At 38.0% G+C, this 16683-nt stretch overlaps 1 protein-coding gene across 1 annotated transcript; it reads left to right on the top strand.

The window, feature by feature from the left end:
* Positions 1-9524: 9524 nt before the first annotated feature.
* Positions 9525-16232, top strand: GKN2 (gastrokine 2). Its single transcript, XM_033125597.1, has 6 exons — positions 9525-9579; positions 11594-11647; positions 12085-12222; positions 14059-14169; positions 14819-14975; positions 16098-16232. The coding sequence occupies exons 1-6, from the start codon at positions 9568-9570 to the stop codon at positions 16178-16180; spliced, it is 555 nt and encodes a 184-aa protein (XP_032981488.1). The 5' UTR covers positions 9525-9567; the 3' UTR covers positions 16181-16232.
* The last annotated feature ends 451 nt before the right edge of the window (positions 16233-16683 follow it).

The raw sequence follows: 16683 nt of genomic DNA on the forward strand, positions 1-16683 counted from the left end.
CACACGTAAAACAAACAGTGCTCATACTCCAAGATCCTGAAATCTATATGAGAGACAGGGCTGGCTTCATGGACATGTGACCAGTGTAGCCCCAAGGGGCTCACTCGCAGAAGAGAGCCCCATACGTGACAAGTTTAATGCTTTGCAGTTGCTATCTTGACCTTCTTAACAATTCTATTTTTGAATTTGTATTTTGTAAGTGAAGTCTGGTGGGACAATGGAGCATGCCCTAGGGACTTGGATCGTTGGCTCATGTGTGGTCCCACCTTCTGCCTCTCCCCATCTCCCTAGATGGGCTCTTGACCACCCACCCTCTGCTTCCACTGGTGGGGCCTGGGTGCAGGTGCAGGAAAGTCAAGGCCAGACACTCTGAGTCACAGGGTGGGGCCCCGGGTGCTTTTGAGGATTTGCGCTTACCTTGCAAGTATCCGCATACCCAATGGAATGAGACATTAGATAGCATATCAAAAACACCATCATAAGTTGAGAGAAAGAAACTATGGAGGAAAGAAAAAGCTTTTTATCTGCTCTATGAACAAGGGGTGCTATATTTTCATTTTGCATTGATGCAGAAAACGGACCTTTAGTTGTGCCCTACGGGACAGCCTGGGCAGAGACACGTAGGGATAAAGGGTCAGGCCACTTCCGCCTAGTGGAATGGCAGAGCCAGGTAGGTGTAAATTGGGGTTCAGTGGCTGTGAGAAGACCAGCTTATAACATTCTTAACACTCTCAGGTTCACCTTTATAATTCCAAAATATCTTGATTAATCACGGTTAGATAGAGAAAAATTGAGTCAGGATTACTTCACTTACCAAGAATCTACAATTTGCTACACACTGAGCTTGAAATATTATATGGATTGAATCCTCACCAATAGCCACAGGAAACCTCCCTTTCTCCCAGGCCTTTGTGCTCAGGTGTATCCTTGCATGTATGAGACTCTCTTCTCTTTCTCACACCTGTATGTTCCAACACCCTTGAACTCCTCCCAGTAAATTAATATTTTAGTTATTGGCCATGGGTGTTTCTGTAAAGCAATCACTTGATTTTGGTTTGTAATTGACACACCTTTAAATTTATTTTGGTCGCTTCATAATATAAGGCATGTATAAAAGGAGGTATCCAAACAAGTATGTATATTTAAGAAATGTAGATACCATTTATTGTTTAGAGTTTCATGACTCACCTTAAAATCGATTGAAGGTCCATACGGGTGGTGTGCGATGGACATCTTGTGTATCTATTAGGCTATGAGTCTTGTGACAGAACTCATATTCTTAGGACTCGATCAAAGATGTTCTCAATCGAAATTCAGGTACAAAATAGATTTTACTATTTTGGTCACTTTCCCCAAATTTAGAAGAGGTCAAATGATTTCTTCTTTCTTTTTGAATGGGAGGTGAACAAGAAAAGAATTTCAAGTCAAAAATCCTTCTCTTTGGACCTTTCATACTATCAATAGAATTGAGCTTTCCTGGTCTGTAGTGACGTTCTCCTTTTTTCCTTTCAAAGCAAATGTTTGCCAGTCTACCCAAGTTTTCCATGTCAGCCCTACCCTTAACGTAACTGCCTACTACTCGAGCAAATAGAAGGTATCAGGCTTCTTGAACTGTCATCCTCCATCTCCCCATCTCTATCTTCACCATTCTTCATTCCCTCTCATCTCGGAGGAATGTGCTCTTAACAGATTCCAGGACCAAAGTCTCCGTCTTTGATGGTCACCTTCCTCCATCAAATGGCTGTTTCTTTCTCAAACCTCAGTAGGTTCCTGTTGGTTTCTTACTTCTTTTTGGCTTGTATGGGCAAATCTCCCCAACGTTAGAAAAACAAACAAACCCAAAACAAAGATAAAAACCTTCCCTTAACTCTACCTTCTTCATACAGAGAGCTTATAACTCCCCTTCCTTTTACATCTCTCAAAAACATCATGTAGGTTTTTGGATTCCATTTTTTCACTTCTCAGTCATAGCTCAACCCACTGCAGTTTGGCTTCATATCCGAAGGATAACTGATAGTGCTGGGACTCAAAGTGAGCAAGGCAAGGAGCCTAACCCTACACTCTCTTATATGCTGGTATCTTTCCAGTCCTCCGATGATTTGACTATGTACTTTTGGAACTTGATAGTCTCTCATTTTTGAAATTCTCTCCTTCCTTAACTTCTGTGACACCCAGTTTTACTTCAAATGCTCCTTCTACCACCTGAACAATTGGTTGCCTCTCTTCTTCCATCTGTCCCTTCAATGTTGGTGTTGGATTCTCACCTTGATCCTCTTCTTTCATGACCTGCTCATTCTTCCTGGAAGACCTCCTCTATTCTGAACCCTTGAGACACCCCTACATGATGGAAAAACAGATCAAACCCCACCAAGCTTCAGACTTTGGTTTACAACTGCATATATTAGACGTATTTAATAATCACGTTTCAAAATCGAATCGACTCCAAACCAAGCCATTTTCATTAGTCCCCAAACATGCTGTTTTTCTGTAACTTCTATGTAGTTCAGTGGCATTTTTAACAGCTAGTTAATCAAGAGAGGCACCTCAGTTATCGTCACCTCTGATTCCTCACCCCTTGCTCCTCCTTTAGACAATTGGTCACCAGAGCCTATAAATTGTACCTTTTAAATACTTCCTTTAGAAAATAATCTAACATTTTGTTTTATCAGAAAAGCAATTCATAGGAAATAGAACACATGTATGCAGTCATAAATCTACCAGTGAAGTCCACGAACATCGCCATCCACCCCCTAAAATGCCTCTGTACCCCTTTATAGGCAACTCTGCCCCTCACCTCCAGCCCCTACTAACCACTCATCTGTTTCCTATCCTTTTAGTGTTATATTTCCAAAATGTTATGTAAATGCAATCATACAGTAGGTAGTGTTTTGATTTGGGCTGCTTTTACTCAGTGTAATGGATTTGAGATTCACCTGAGCTGTGTTTCAGGGGGTCGGTCCTTTCTTCTTGCTATGTAGTAAGTATTTCATTACATAAATGTACCACAGCTTATCTATTCAGTCACCATTGAAAGGCATTTGCGTTTGTTTCTTGTTTTTGGTGATTACAATAAAGCCTTATAAATAAATATTCATGCACAGGTTCTAATGTATACTTGCATTTTTATTTCCCTTGGGTGAAAACCTAGGAGTGGAATTTCTGGGTCATATGATAATTACAATGAACTGTATGAGAAATTGCCAAATTGTTTTCCAAAGTGGTTGTAGTACCTTGAATTTCCTCCAGCAGTTGTTCCAGTTGCTCCACATCTTTGACAACACTTGGAATTTCAGTTTTGTAGTTTGTTCTTTGTTATTTTTAGCCATTCTAATATGTGTGCAGTGGTTTTAATTTGCATTTCCCTAAGTGTCAATGGGGCTGAGCATCTTTTTATATACCTATTTGCTATCTGTATATCTTTGTTAGTAAACCATTTTTTCAAATATTTTGCCCATTTTAAAAATTGAAATGTATGTTTTCTTATTATTAATTTGAAATTTCTTTATGTATTTTAGATATAAGTTCTTTATCAAATACATTTTTTGCAAATATTTTCTCCCACTTTGTGGCTTTTATTTTCATGTTCTTACCAGTGTCTTTGGAACAGCAGAAAATGTTAACTTTATTAAAGTCCAATCTATTAATTTTTCTTTCATGAATTTTTACTTACGATGTTAGCTGAAGGTTTTTTATAGCCTTCGATTTTGTCAAAATGAAGAAATGCCTTTTTATTCCTGTTTTGGTAAGAGATGTTATCATGAGTATATGTTGCCAAATGCTTTTCTAGCAAGATGATCATTTGGCTTTTTATTTTTGCATTAAATATGTTGAATGATATTGATTGATTTTCAAATGTTAAATGAATCTTAAATTTCCAGGAAAAATTTCACTTGGTCATGATGTAGTATTATTTTTATATATTATTTTATTCAATATGCTAATATTTTTGAAGGTGTTTTAATCTATGTTTGTGAGGGATATTTGGCTATAGTTCCTTTTCTCATAATATCTTTGTTAGTTTTGGGATCGGTAATATTGGCCTCATAGGATGAGCTGGGAAGTGTTAGCTTCCCTCTTATTTTCTGGTAGAATTTGTGTAGTATTAGTTCTTCCTTAAATGTTGGGTAGAAATTTGCCCATGAAGCCATCTGGGCCTGGAATTTTCTTTGGTAAAATTTTAAACTACAAATTCAGTTTGTTTCATTGACAAAGGGCTGCTCAAGGTATTTATTTCTTTTTGAGTGGACTTTGATAGTTCATCTTTGTCAAGAATTTTGTCCATTTCATTCAGGTTGTTGAATTTTTGAACCCAAAGTTGTAATAATTCCTTACTATCCTTCTAATGGGTGTAAAATCAGTAGTGACATCCTCTTTTTATTGGTGATATTAATAATTCATGTCATTTTTTCCTTGAACCATTTGATTGATCATTGAAAACCATTGGCGCTTTTCACTGATTTTTTTTCTTGTTTTTCTATATCCAATTTCGTTGATTTTGCTCTTTATTATTTCTTGCTTTGTGCTTACTTTAGGTTTAATTTTGTATTACTTGTTTTCAGGTTTCTTAAGGTGAATACTTAGATCATTTATTTGAGACCTTTCTTTTTTCTAATATGAGTGTTTAATGCTACAGATTTCTCTCTAAGCACTGCTTAAGCTTCATCCCACACATTTTGATACGTTATATTTTTAATGCTATTCAATTAAAAATATTTTCCAATTTTTTGTAACTTCCCTTTTAACCCATTGCTTATTTAGAAGTCGCTTTTTAAAAATGTTCAAATAATTATGGGCTTTCCTGATATCTTAGTTTTATTTAAATTTAATTGAATAATGCTGATTGAATTTGCAATTCTATAATAATTTATGAGATTGAAATGTTGTATTTATAATACATAAAAATAATATTAGGTAACTTTTTTTGAGAGCTTTCTCTGTGACAGTGGCTGTTGTATTTTATGTATATGAGCCCATCAATGTTCACAAAAATGCTTTGAGGGAGCACTTTGTTATCCTTTCTTTCCATAAGAGGATTTTGAGGTACACATGAGAAATTAGAGAAATTGGAATTCAAATCCAGATGGATATTTCTGGAGCTTCGACTCTTCACCATCTTCTATTACTGCTTTTTCCTCTAACCAGGTCCTTTGCCCATTTAAAAACTTATATGTGTTTGTTATTTTCCTGTAGATTTGTAAAAACTTTTTGTAAGTTGAACATATTACCCTTTGGAAATTTTCAATAATCACTTGACAGTTTATTAACAATAAAAATAAAGAATGCTAAAATAAAAGTAGGAAACGTTACTCTTTATCTCGCATATGCATTAAAAGTATTTTCCTGAGTTTTAAATTTGGCTTTAAATTTTGCTTTTTTAAAAAAACAATTATCTTTTACATTTTATGCAGTTAGGTTTATGTATCTTTCCTCTTGCAATTTATTCGAATGCTTTTAGACTTAGAAAATTTTGTACATTGCCAAAATCAAATCAAAGTTAACTTGTATTTTCTCCTGGTGTTTTTCTTATTTACTTCTTTTACATCATGTACACTGTTTACATGTATTTTTAAAAATTGGAATGGATTTTTCTGATGGTTGGAGCTACAGTAACTTGCCCAAATAACTATACCCTCATCCCAGGGCCATTTATTATCAATAGATTGAATCTTTCCCCCCTAACAGCAGTTCTGAGCTCTTTCTTAGGTATGGCAAAAAATGACATGGAAATGAATTCATAGGCTGACTGCACCATATTAAAGGGGAACTTTGGGAGAGTGGGGGTATAGAGAAGGGTATAAGTTATGGCCTTAGCATGTGAATTTAGGGTCATTAAGGAAAGACTTTAGGGTTATTAAAGGAAAAGAGTGATTATTACACAATGTAGAAAACAATGAAGAATATAAACATGTTTTTGCTTGCCATTTATAGATATGGCCAATATAATTTGTACTTTGGATCACCATTCTACTTTTGCCTCTCCTCTGATACTTTACATTTACTATATTTTAATAGTTATTTGTGCTTTATGATAGAGAGCAAACTTTCTGAGAGAGAGTTTCAGAATATCCCTTCTATCCCTTTCAGAATATTCTTCCAGTGATTTTCATAAGGTAGGAAATCACTAAGAAGAGAAGAAAGAAGGGAAATAAAGGAGAGAAGAAGAGGAGTAGAGGAAGAAGAAAGAAAAAAATGGATAAAGGTAGTATGAAAGGAAAATAACACAATAAAAAGTGGGGCATCTAAGATATGAAGGGAAAGAACAATAAAAATATAGTTGAATGATCTGAGTTTCTTTTGTGGCAACTGAATACACGAATCTCCTCCATGATCACATCTCCTTTCCTTCATTTAGACTATTTCCTCACTAATACCACTTGGGGAGGTTAGTTTGGAAGAAGATGATAGAATGAGTTAAAAGCTAAAATAAGAGTCTTCAACTTTGTCCAAGAATTGAGGGAGAATTTAACAGTTTTTGAGCATAAGAGCAAAATAAGCAAAGTGGTGCTTTCAGGCCGTGAATTAATAGTGATGGTGAGGGTGAAACAATGGGCCGCCGGGAAGCAGGAAAACAATGTTGGTCTTTTAGCAAAGACAGATTTCCTCTTCTTGGCATAGAGCTACACTTCATTTCCCTCACGTCTAGATATGGCCATGTGACTGGTCCTTACTAATGGATAATGAACACATGTGGTTATTTTCAGTCTGAAGAAGTTAAAAACAGATGTGTCTTCTCATGCTGTTGATTTAAACTCCCATCTGTCAGGCTGATAATGTCAAAATAACCATGAAGCTACATATTGAAGATGGGGAAGCTACATAAGGAAGAAGCTGGAATCTGTAAGTCATCACTTGGAGAAGAGCCACTCATCATGATGTCATCTGTGTTGGACTTTACGTGAGTGAGAAACAGCTGGTGTCAATTTTTCTGACTAATTGAAGTCATTGTAACAGGGACAGTGTGGGATAATGAGGACAAGGAATGCAGTATACACCGATAGATTGAAAAGAAAGACTGCTGTACTGATGGATTGAAAAGAAAGACTGCTGCACTGATGGATTGAAAAGAAAGACTGCTGCACTGATGGATTGAAAAGGGAGAAGCATTACAGAGGAAAAATGGCAGAAGAATCAAGGATGACTTCAAGGTGAGCCTGAAGCCCTGGAGAAATTGTCAACAGAAACAACAATGTCCAAAACAAGAGCTGCTTTGGGGAGAAGAATGCAACAACTTGTATTTTAGACATGTTGAGTCTGATATATTATGGTATATCCAGATGTAATGTAAATGCTTGCAAAATAAAAAAAGAAGAGTTGCAGAAGTAAATTGTGTGTGTGTGTGTGTGTGTGTGTGAGAGAGAGAGAGAGAGACAGAGAGAGAGACAGAGACAGAGACAGAGAGAGACAGAGAAAGGGAGAGAGGAGAAGGTTTCGGTCTCATAATAAAAAAGGTAACATGTAAAATGGCTTTAAACTTTTTTAACCCAAGTGAATTTGCTATTTAGTTTGGACACTAGAATAGCAAGCAAAAGTCTTATCTTATCATATATGTAGTTAGAGAACTACATATATGATCTTGGCTTTGTGTTGTAATCTGTCTTAGTTTTCTCATGAAGGGTTTGAACAGGTTTTGAAACAGCTCTTCCAATCAGAACCACCCACAGAGCTTTAAAAGTCCACCTGTCTGTGCCCCTTCTCAGACATACTGCATCGGTGTCCAAGGTGTGGACACCGCCAACACGAGGCCCTTCCATGTCAGTGATTTCACCCCCTCAGTGGGGAGCTGGGTGGCTTAGCCATGAATTTCACTTAGAACATCTTTTACAAACAGTGTCTCATTCTCCCTATTTAAAAGTTTTCACATTGGGAGAGGGTGGGTTTTGGGTAGGCATGATTTTTTCCAAGTCAATCTTTTGGTCAGGAAACATTCTGGAAGCAGAAGCCTCCTTACTAATGCCCCCATCTCAGTAAGGCAAGAAGTTACACTAACCCAGTAACTAATCAGAGAGGTCATATAGTACTAGTAGTTAAGAGTCTGGACTGTGGAGTCAGATTGGGCTCAAATGCCCTCCTGCTCTTAGAAGCTGTGTAATGCTGAGCAGTTCCTTAACTTCTCTGTACCTTAGTTTTCCTATCTGTAAAATGGGACATGTATAGAAGGTACTCTATAGGGCTGTTATGAGACTCAAATGAATCAACATATGCAAAGAGCTTAGAAAGTGCTAAAACATATCAAGTTCCCCATTAATGCTAACTATTATCATTATCAAAACTATAGACTCAGAACTCCTGGCGACAGGTGGGAGACAAAGTAGGAAGGAGGGCGGAAACATTTGTCTGTCCTCATGTCTATAGGTGTGGGAACTGGCTTGCTTTCTGGGGACTTTGGAGCCAGATATGGGTAAAATTTGCAGGTGTACTGCAAAACTGAAATTCTCCTTGCTGCTGCTATCTCAGGAAGATTTTTAAAAACAGCACATTTTGCATCCACCCCAGCTGAACAACCCGAGTAGCAGAATTCCAGTGAAGTAAGCAACCCCCAAATCGCCCAAATGTCTGCTTTTTAAAAGCCACATTAAAAACAACAATAACAACAACAACAAAAAAAACCTTCTAGTTAGGAAGGTGTTGTAGTTGTAGATCAAGGACATCATTTATGCTTTTTTTTTTTTTTTTTGCTTACTGTAGTGATTCTCAATATTTGACAATTTTGTAATTTTGGTTTTGTTTTCGTATTTCTCCACCTTCGGAGTTCATGATTCCATTCTAACACTAGTTAGCCTTTTTTAATTACGGCATTATAAAAAAATTATACAAATTAAACTTTATTTTCTCTATTTTTTTAACCTGAGAATTTCTCAATGCACCTCAAGATAACTAGAGATACATAAATCATAGTTTTCACAGTGTTTTGGACAACACCTAATGTAAAAATTTGATTAAGCCTGGTAATTGGGCAGAGAAATCTCTGAGCCTTGTTCCTCATGAATCTCTGGAAATTGGCACCAAACCTAAAGGAGAGGAGAAATAAAGTCTCAAGGCTGTTTTCCAACGAGACCCCCCAGCCACAGTTCTTGCCTCGACTCCCATGTCCATTCCTTGGGTGGAAGAATTCTACAAGCAGGGCCGGGATGAAAAGATACTGAGTGAGGGAGGGCCCAACTCAGGACTTAAGGGAGAACTTTACCATCAGGGCAGATATTAGGAGTACGTCCTCATATGTCTATAAGATGTTTGTGTAAAACAAGCATCTTGCGATGTTTTTAAAGGGTGGAAATCGAACTCTCAAGTGCAACATAGGGCAGATAAGCGGGGAATATTTAAACAGTGACCAAGGGGTGAATTTTCCTTAGTGACTAATGAACTTCATTGATATCAGGATATATGGTTGGGTCCCAGTGCTGATAAAGGAGTTTGCTGGGGTGTGTCAGTGATACGACACCACCTTTTCCAAAGGGACTGGTCTGAAAAGAGATTTCCACACCTAAAGCCCATATAAAGCCCATATAAAGGGCAGAAGCTGCAGCAGGCAGTCTCACTTGCTCCAGCACCTTCTTCCCTTCAGACAAAATGAGAATCCTTGTGAGTATTTGTTTATGCTTCTTTATATTCTTGTGCGTGCATAGAATGTTCACATCCAATATTCTCTGTATTTCAAGGTTCTTAGACAAACACTGGGCATACCTCTAAGCTTCTGTAATGCAGTTAATGATGTCCTTGGTAGGAATAGTGTTGAATATTATGTTGCATATTAATTTGTCCATTTTTATTTCTTTGTGGTGTTTCCGAGAAAACACAAAGAAAAAAATTTGGAACTATCTAGAGAATTTTAATTTGGAGGATTTTAAATAATAATTGCTATTATGAGTTTTGGAGGGAATGTAGGCATTTTCTGCATGTAGTATCTAAAGGAAGTGGTAATTTAAAAATAGTATCACTAATGATAATAATAATAATAATAATAATAATAATAATAATAATAATAATAGCAGTAGTTATTTCCCAAGTGCATACTAAGCCCTATGATAAACACTTTACATGAATAATTTCATCTATTCATTTCAATAACTCTCTAATGAGTAGCATTTACCTTATTCCACAGATGAAGAAACGGAGGCACAGAGGAAAGATTTCCCCGAGCCAGTAAATGTGGGATTTAGGCTTGAAATGTACTCATGTTCGGCCCCACTTGCAGGAGCCATCATGCTAAAACATCCTTGCCATGACCCTCCCACTCCCCCAGCCGACCCTAGCCCCAATCCCAGTTTCCCATAGTTCCACACTGCAGTGCTCCATGGGCAGTGGACTAGGCTCAGATGCAGAGTGGAACTCCTTCTCCAGTCTCTCTTCCTCATTCTCATTTAGCTGCTGAGGGAGAAAGCAGTCTTGAACAGCCATAAGATGTTCAAGACTGTCAGCTTAAAGAGTTCCCTCTCCCAGTAGTCTCTTGATTTTCTAAGAGGAGACCTGCCCCTGAAACACAAACCTATAACCATGGTGTATTTATCACAGTGTCGGGCCGGTGGTTATTAGGCCGCAGGGGACACTTCCTGAGCTTTCTCTAATCGTACCACTAAGGTGGTCAGTCCTTCACCCCCCACCTTTAAAAATCTCTGTATTAGACCCATAAAATAGAATACATAGGTGTGTCAAAGGTTACGAGAGCTGGCCTGGAGTTAGAGATGATGCGTCCCTGTGCAAGTAGGCAGGGTGGCTATCTGCATACAGGTTTTGTTAGACACTCCACGCCGTCACCAGGCGAGAAGTGTTATGGGCGATCGGGAAAAGGAACTACAAATGTCCCACTGACAGTTCTTTAAGCTGTCTGCCTTCCTGCAGACCCTCTCCATCAGCACTTTTCAATGACAGCGTAGTACACTGTGGTATTCAGAAGAGACAGCACAAAGCCGGCATCAGCACGTTGGATCAGACTTTTACACAACCACAGCAAAATGTCAGGGCTGACTCAGGGTCAGTCTCACAGCTGCTGGCCAAACACTTGTCTGATGGTGTCAGTAAAGCATGGGTTGTAGGAGAACATGGAGGTTTTCCTGGGTGTCAGCGTGGAAAGTTAATCATGCCCTGATGTATCTTATTTTCATAGTTTCCCTTAGAAATCCATTGTTGTCTATTGCCCAAGAATCAATTTTCAATCTTTTTTACCGTCTTAGTCTCAAGGAATTATTATTTATTAATATATATTTTTTTTTACCAGAGGACTCCCATTGACCTCTTGTAATCTAAAGTGTGAATCACACCAGGGTATTCCCCTAGTAAAATCAGTTCTTTCTCACTGTTCACCTGCCCCAAGTTCTTTCTGGCATAAGAACACATGCTATGTATGAGGTTTTGATATTGGGAAGAGCTGAGAATTGGGTGACAAAGGTAGAACATGTGTCTGCCAAATAGCATGAGTAAGTGAATGTGTGTGTTTTATATTTTGGAAATGGACTATTGACCGTCCATGACCACTCACCAGTAGCTCTAGGTGTGCGTTTTTCTGAGGTATTTATGCTTGTCCTGTCCAGTGTCCCCTCATATCTCTACCGTCAATGATTACTCGATGGAGAATGGAAGTGAATGGTCTGTTTTTCAGGTGGGATTTCTGGTGGTTCTGGCCATCTTTGGAACACAATCTCATGGATATCAGGTGAGTTGATTCATTATGGACTTTATAGTTTGGCGATGTGGGGAGAGGAAAAGGAAGATAGAAGATAATTTGAAGGACAGTAGAGAATCCATGTGACCTATTTGAGATAGAATTCTAGAAATAACCAACCATGGAAACAATGAGATTGATTATTTCCAACTGCAATACCTTAAAAATGTAACCTATTGCTTGAAAATATGTGGTCAGTCTCATTTCTCCTGTGATATCATTGCTTTTCCCCTAAATATATAGTAAACCATGAGGAAGAGTAAACCTTATAGTAAACCTTATTTTAGCGTGTGCTTAGATCCCAGTGGAGAGGTTTCAGGCTTCAATTTCTTGTTCATAGCAAGTGGAAGGCTTTGTTTTGCTGGGAGGGATCCTTTCAAATGCATGTGATTTATGAAAAAATCATTATGTCTTTGTCGTCAATCTAGGTTTATAACATCATCAGTCCAAACAACAATGGTGGCAACGTTCAGGAGACAATTGCAATTGACAACGAAAAAAATACCGCCACTGTTAACATCCATGCAGGATCGTGTTCCTCTACCACGGTTTTTGACTATAAACATGTAAGCAGCAAGGGGATTTCTATATTCTTCAAGACTGGGTTTCTGAAGAGCAGAGGGGTAGTCATTTAGTACATATTTGTATTCCAAAATCTATCCTTGCAATTCTATTAGAATTTCCTTACTTCTGCTTTTCCCTTTAAATAATCAAGCTATTGACTAAAAAATAAACAAAATCATTTCTAAGAAAAAAAAATATGGAAACATACACCTTTACTTGACCTCTCAAGCATACACGTTTACTTGACCTCTTCCAGTGGAAATTGGAGCATGATAATATTGTTTCACTGCAGGCTCAAAGCAACGTCTGGCACACAGACTCTCAAAAATATTTGTCAAATGAATAAATGAATGAATTAGAGCTTCTAATAAAAAACAATTACGCAGAAAGAAAACCAATCATGAAACAATCGCAAAATAGCAGAAATCCAGATTATACACATTTACCTGTATCTGTAGGATATGCAATAAATCATACTTCTTCTGTATGAAGGGAAGTATGTTCATTAAAAACATCTAGCTATTTCCAAGTTTTAGTTACTGTTATTAACAAGTCTCAGAAACCTGCTCAGAAAACTTATTCTTTCTTTTATCTACTGATTTGTCTGTTTTCCATTTGTTCCATGGACAGTAATTAGGGACCTGCTTTTACCTAGAGACAGAGCTATGTACTGTGGATATAAATGGGTTGTCGTCTATCTCCCTGGTTGTCTGAACATGCTTTTCTTTTTTTTTTCTTGTAGAAACCTTCTCACACACTTCCTCCCCATAGCGTTGGTAGTTCCAGGACACATCTGAAATTATAGAATCTTTGAAAGATATGGTTTAAAAGGAACTTGTTGTGAAATTGTTTTTAAGCAGATGCCAGGGAAATCCCAAAAGTGTCCTTACAAAAATAAAGTGCTGATGATTTGGTTTCAGCCTCTTCCACTCTCATTAGTCTTGGCCTCCGTCTATTTCTGAATTTTAGGAACTGGCAATTTATGAGAAATGAAAAATAGGAAGTACAAGGTTTATGTTATATATAGTCTAATAGGCTATATAGTTATTTGGAATTCTGTAGAGGAAATTCCACTCTAGATGAAAATTAAATGGCCTTAGTTTCCTTCTGGCTCCAAGGTCCTCACCCTCCATTGCTCTTCCAATCCCACCTTCCTTCAACCCATCCCTATTGAGTCAGCTTGGGTTTGAGGTGGACAAGATAGAAAAGGAGGGAGGAATAGATGAAGCATGTATGTGTGGAGGGTGAGGGTGGGTGTTGGTACGTTAAGGAGAGTTTCTAAAGCATCGCTGTCCAACAGAACTTTCGGCAGTTGTTGAAACGTTCTATATCTGCATTTTCCAATACAGAAGCAGCTAGCCACTTGTGGCTATGGAGCACTTGAAATGTGTGACAGAGGAAGTACATTTTAAATTTGATTTAGTTTGAATTAAAATTTGAATAGCTGCAAGTGGCTAATCACTAACATATTGGAAAGTGCAGTTCTAAAGAATATTGTAATTACTCTGAATGGAGGAAGAGGCTGGACAAAATCAATAGAAAGAGAGAGAACTACTGCTTCTCAATCTTTCAAACCACAAATTGCAGACCCTGTTTCCATAACGGGAATAGTAGGTCACAAATCATGGGTTTTCACAATTTCAGAGATAGTGATGAGAAGTGAAAAGTAAAAACACTATATAGAAGAAACCAAATGGATAGAACTGATTGCAGATTGGAAAAGAGTCACACGTACTCACTGTGCGTGTTGAAGGCTTCTCAAGGCTCATATGTCATCCTCACCAAGTTCAAAACCCAGGGAATTGGGAGAGGTAGTAACTGTGCTCTTGTTGCCTCAGGGTTACATCGCAACCAGGATACTTTCCCGAAGAGCCTGCTACATCCTGAAGATGAACCATCAAGCCATCCCTGCTCTGGACCAACTTGAACGGTACATCTACGAAAGGAAGGTAATTCTGGAGTACCCTTAAATATTCCCTGTTCTTGAGCCAAGAAATACTGGTGCCTATGGAGAAATGAAGAGAGTAAGGGATCATAATATTATACCTTATTGCTTTCCCATTATTAAAGTGTTTGCACATTTATTGTTTTTGATGCAGGAGTACATCCATTAGCTTGATGGCCACCATAAAGCCCCAAATGCAATAACTTATGATAAATTCCACTGTCTCTGTAGAAAGAGCTAAACAGCCTCTGTGCTCAGAGCAGGTCTCTAAGAAATAGTGATTGGCAGGAAAATGAATGGAGTTATAATATTCAATAACACAAGGTACTAAGAAATAATATGGTACAGTGAGAATAAACAAACACTGCATGAGGCTAAAAGTCTGGGGTTTAATTCTCCCTCTGTAATTTCCCATCTGTGCCACCTTTGGCATAGGATTCACCCTCTCTTGGGTTTCATTGTCACCAGAAACAAAATAATGGTAATAATGAGGCTTCTCTGAAGACCAAGTGGTCAGAAAAAGGTGATGTCTTGAGATCCTTGACTGCCTTCTATTTAATAATCTGAAAGAGAAGAAATCACAATTTAGAACAAAATATCCCAGATTACGTCAACTTATTTTACCTAATCCCACTCTTGTTATACTGATCTAGGCTTTGAACACCATGTTCTCCAACAAATACACCTGGGTCAAGTACAACCCACTGCAGTCTTTGCTTACAGATGTGAAATGGTTCCTGTTTGGGTCACCCATTGAGCAGCTCTGCAAGCATATCCCCTTATATAAGGGTGAAGTGGTTGAAAACACACGTGAGTACCAATAAATCATTCCTTCACCAAATATTTTCTGAAAGCTCCAGGGTGCCTGCCTGACAGTGCTAGGTGTTGTGTGAAACACAAATAAATGTGAAACATGACTCAGTTTGGTTGACTTTGGGAATTAAATACCGACAATGAGTAGAAATTGTGCTAAATGTTTGGGAGGAGGAGTACAGGAATGAATAAAACTCTGCCCCCAAGGAACACATAATCTAGTGGAGAAATTGACCAGTTAACACAAGATGGAATAAAACAGGATTCCTGGGTGTCAAGGAAAAACGATTGGAATCGTTAATATACAGCACGGTGACTAGTTAATGATATGATATTGTATACTTGTAGGTTGCTGAGGGTCCATCTTAAGCATTCTGACCACACACGCAAAAAGAGTTACCTATGCTAATTAACTATGTGAGGTGATGGTTGTGTTATCTTGATCTTGGTAACTATATATATATACATATACGTAATTATCATGTTGTACCCTTTAAATATACACAAATATATTTGTCAATTATTCCTCCAAAATGTTAAAAAAAAAAGAAAGAAAGAAATAGTCTCAGAATCTAGGATAGAGTTTGTCCAAGAAAAGAGCAGGCAAAGTGCACTTGACAGAGAGAGAGAATCAAAGCCCTGATTCATCCAGGTAATATACGCTGCTGAAGTCATTTTCTCATATTTTTACACAAAGTTTCTAAATACGGCAGACAGGTCAGAGTGACAGACAGGCTGGGCCCCTGATGTTGAACACAACAACAACAATAGCAAAAATTCAGAGTAATGGAAGGTAGATAAAGAAGGGAAAAATGGCATTTAATACATTTCTACTGCCCAGAAACAATTTTTGGCTAAGACATTTTCTTTTTGTAAGGTCATTAGTGCTTGTAAGTAAAGACACATAGGCCTGGCATCAACTCAGAATGTCATAGCATCAATGGGATTGAGTCAGAAGGTACTTCCAGGAATTGTCGGTTTATTTAAGCTATCATTATTCTTTGCAATACAAGTATAGCTAAAATCCTAGTCAAGACATTTACAAAAATGCATTGGTCTGCTGCATTCTAATAATATATTTCTTAATGCTTTTTCTTCAAAAATGTTCCCCCTTTTCAGATACAGTCGGTGCTGGAGGCTGTGCGAAGGCTGGGCTCCTGGGCATCTTTGGGATTTCCATCTGTGCAGACATTCACGTTTAGGCATCAGCCCACTGGTTTCATTTTTTCAAAGATATATTCTTTTGTTTCTACTCAGCAGCCAAATTCAATTCTTTCCCAATGCCCCAACTGGTTCTGAGATTCAGTAGTAAAACATAAATAATGTATTTACAGATATCTGGGTGTTTTTTTGTTTTTGGGTTTGTTTGTTTTTTTGTAAATAACAAAAGGATGCCAAATGATGTTTATGTCAACCTATAGAAGGAAAGTAATTGCCAGGATTTCAAGTAAAGCCCATAAAGTGTGTCAATTCCCAGATAATATAGCTGGGTCACATAAGGCTGGCCAGTTGGGTACAAGCCCCCATCTTCGCATCTGCTCACTAGACCAGCTGCCATCTGTCTGTCCAACATACCTGTGCTGCCTGGGTGGAATAGGGGCTCAGGTGGCACTGACCTCCACCTAGTGTGTGTGTGTATGTGTGTGTGTGTGTGTGTGTGTGTGATACCCTTATCAAACAACTTCTGCTCAGGTGAAGGAAACTA

Source organism: Rhinolophus ferrumequinum, chromosome 13 (assembly GCF_004115265.2).
Source record: "Rhinolophus ferrumequinum isolate MPI-CBG mRhiFer1 chromosome 13, mRhiFer1_v1.p, whole genome shotgun sequence".
Classification (NCBI taxonomy): Eukaryota; Metazoa; Chordata; class Mammalia; order Chiroptera; family Rhinolophidae; genus Rhinolophus; species Rhinolophus ferrumequinum.

What these genes read in the sequence shown, in the direction of transcription:
- GKN2 (XM_033125597.1), top strand. An exon ending in CACAATCTCATGGATATCAG is followed by an intron (nt 11,648 to 12,084) that starts GTGAGTTGATTC and finishes TCGTCAATCTAG; the next exon opens with GTTTATAACATCATCAGTCC. An exon ending in CGGTTTTTGACTATAAACAT is followed by an intron (nt 12,223 to 14,058) that starts GTAAGCAGCAAG and finishes TTGTTGCCTCAG; the next exon opens with GGTTACATCGCAACCAGGAT.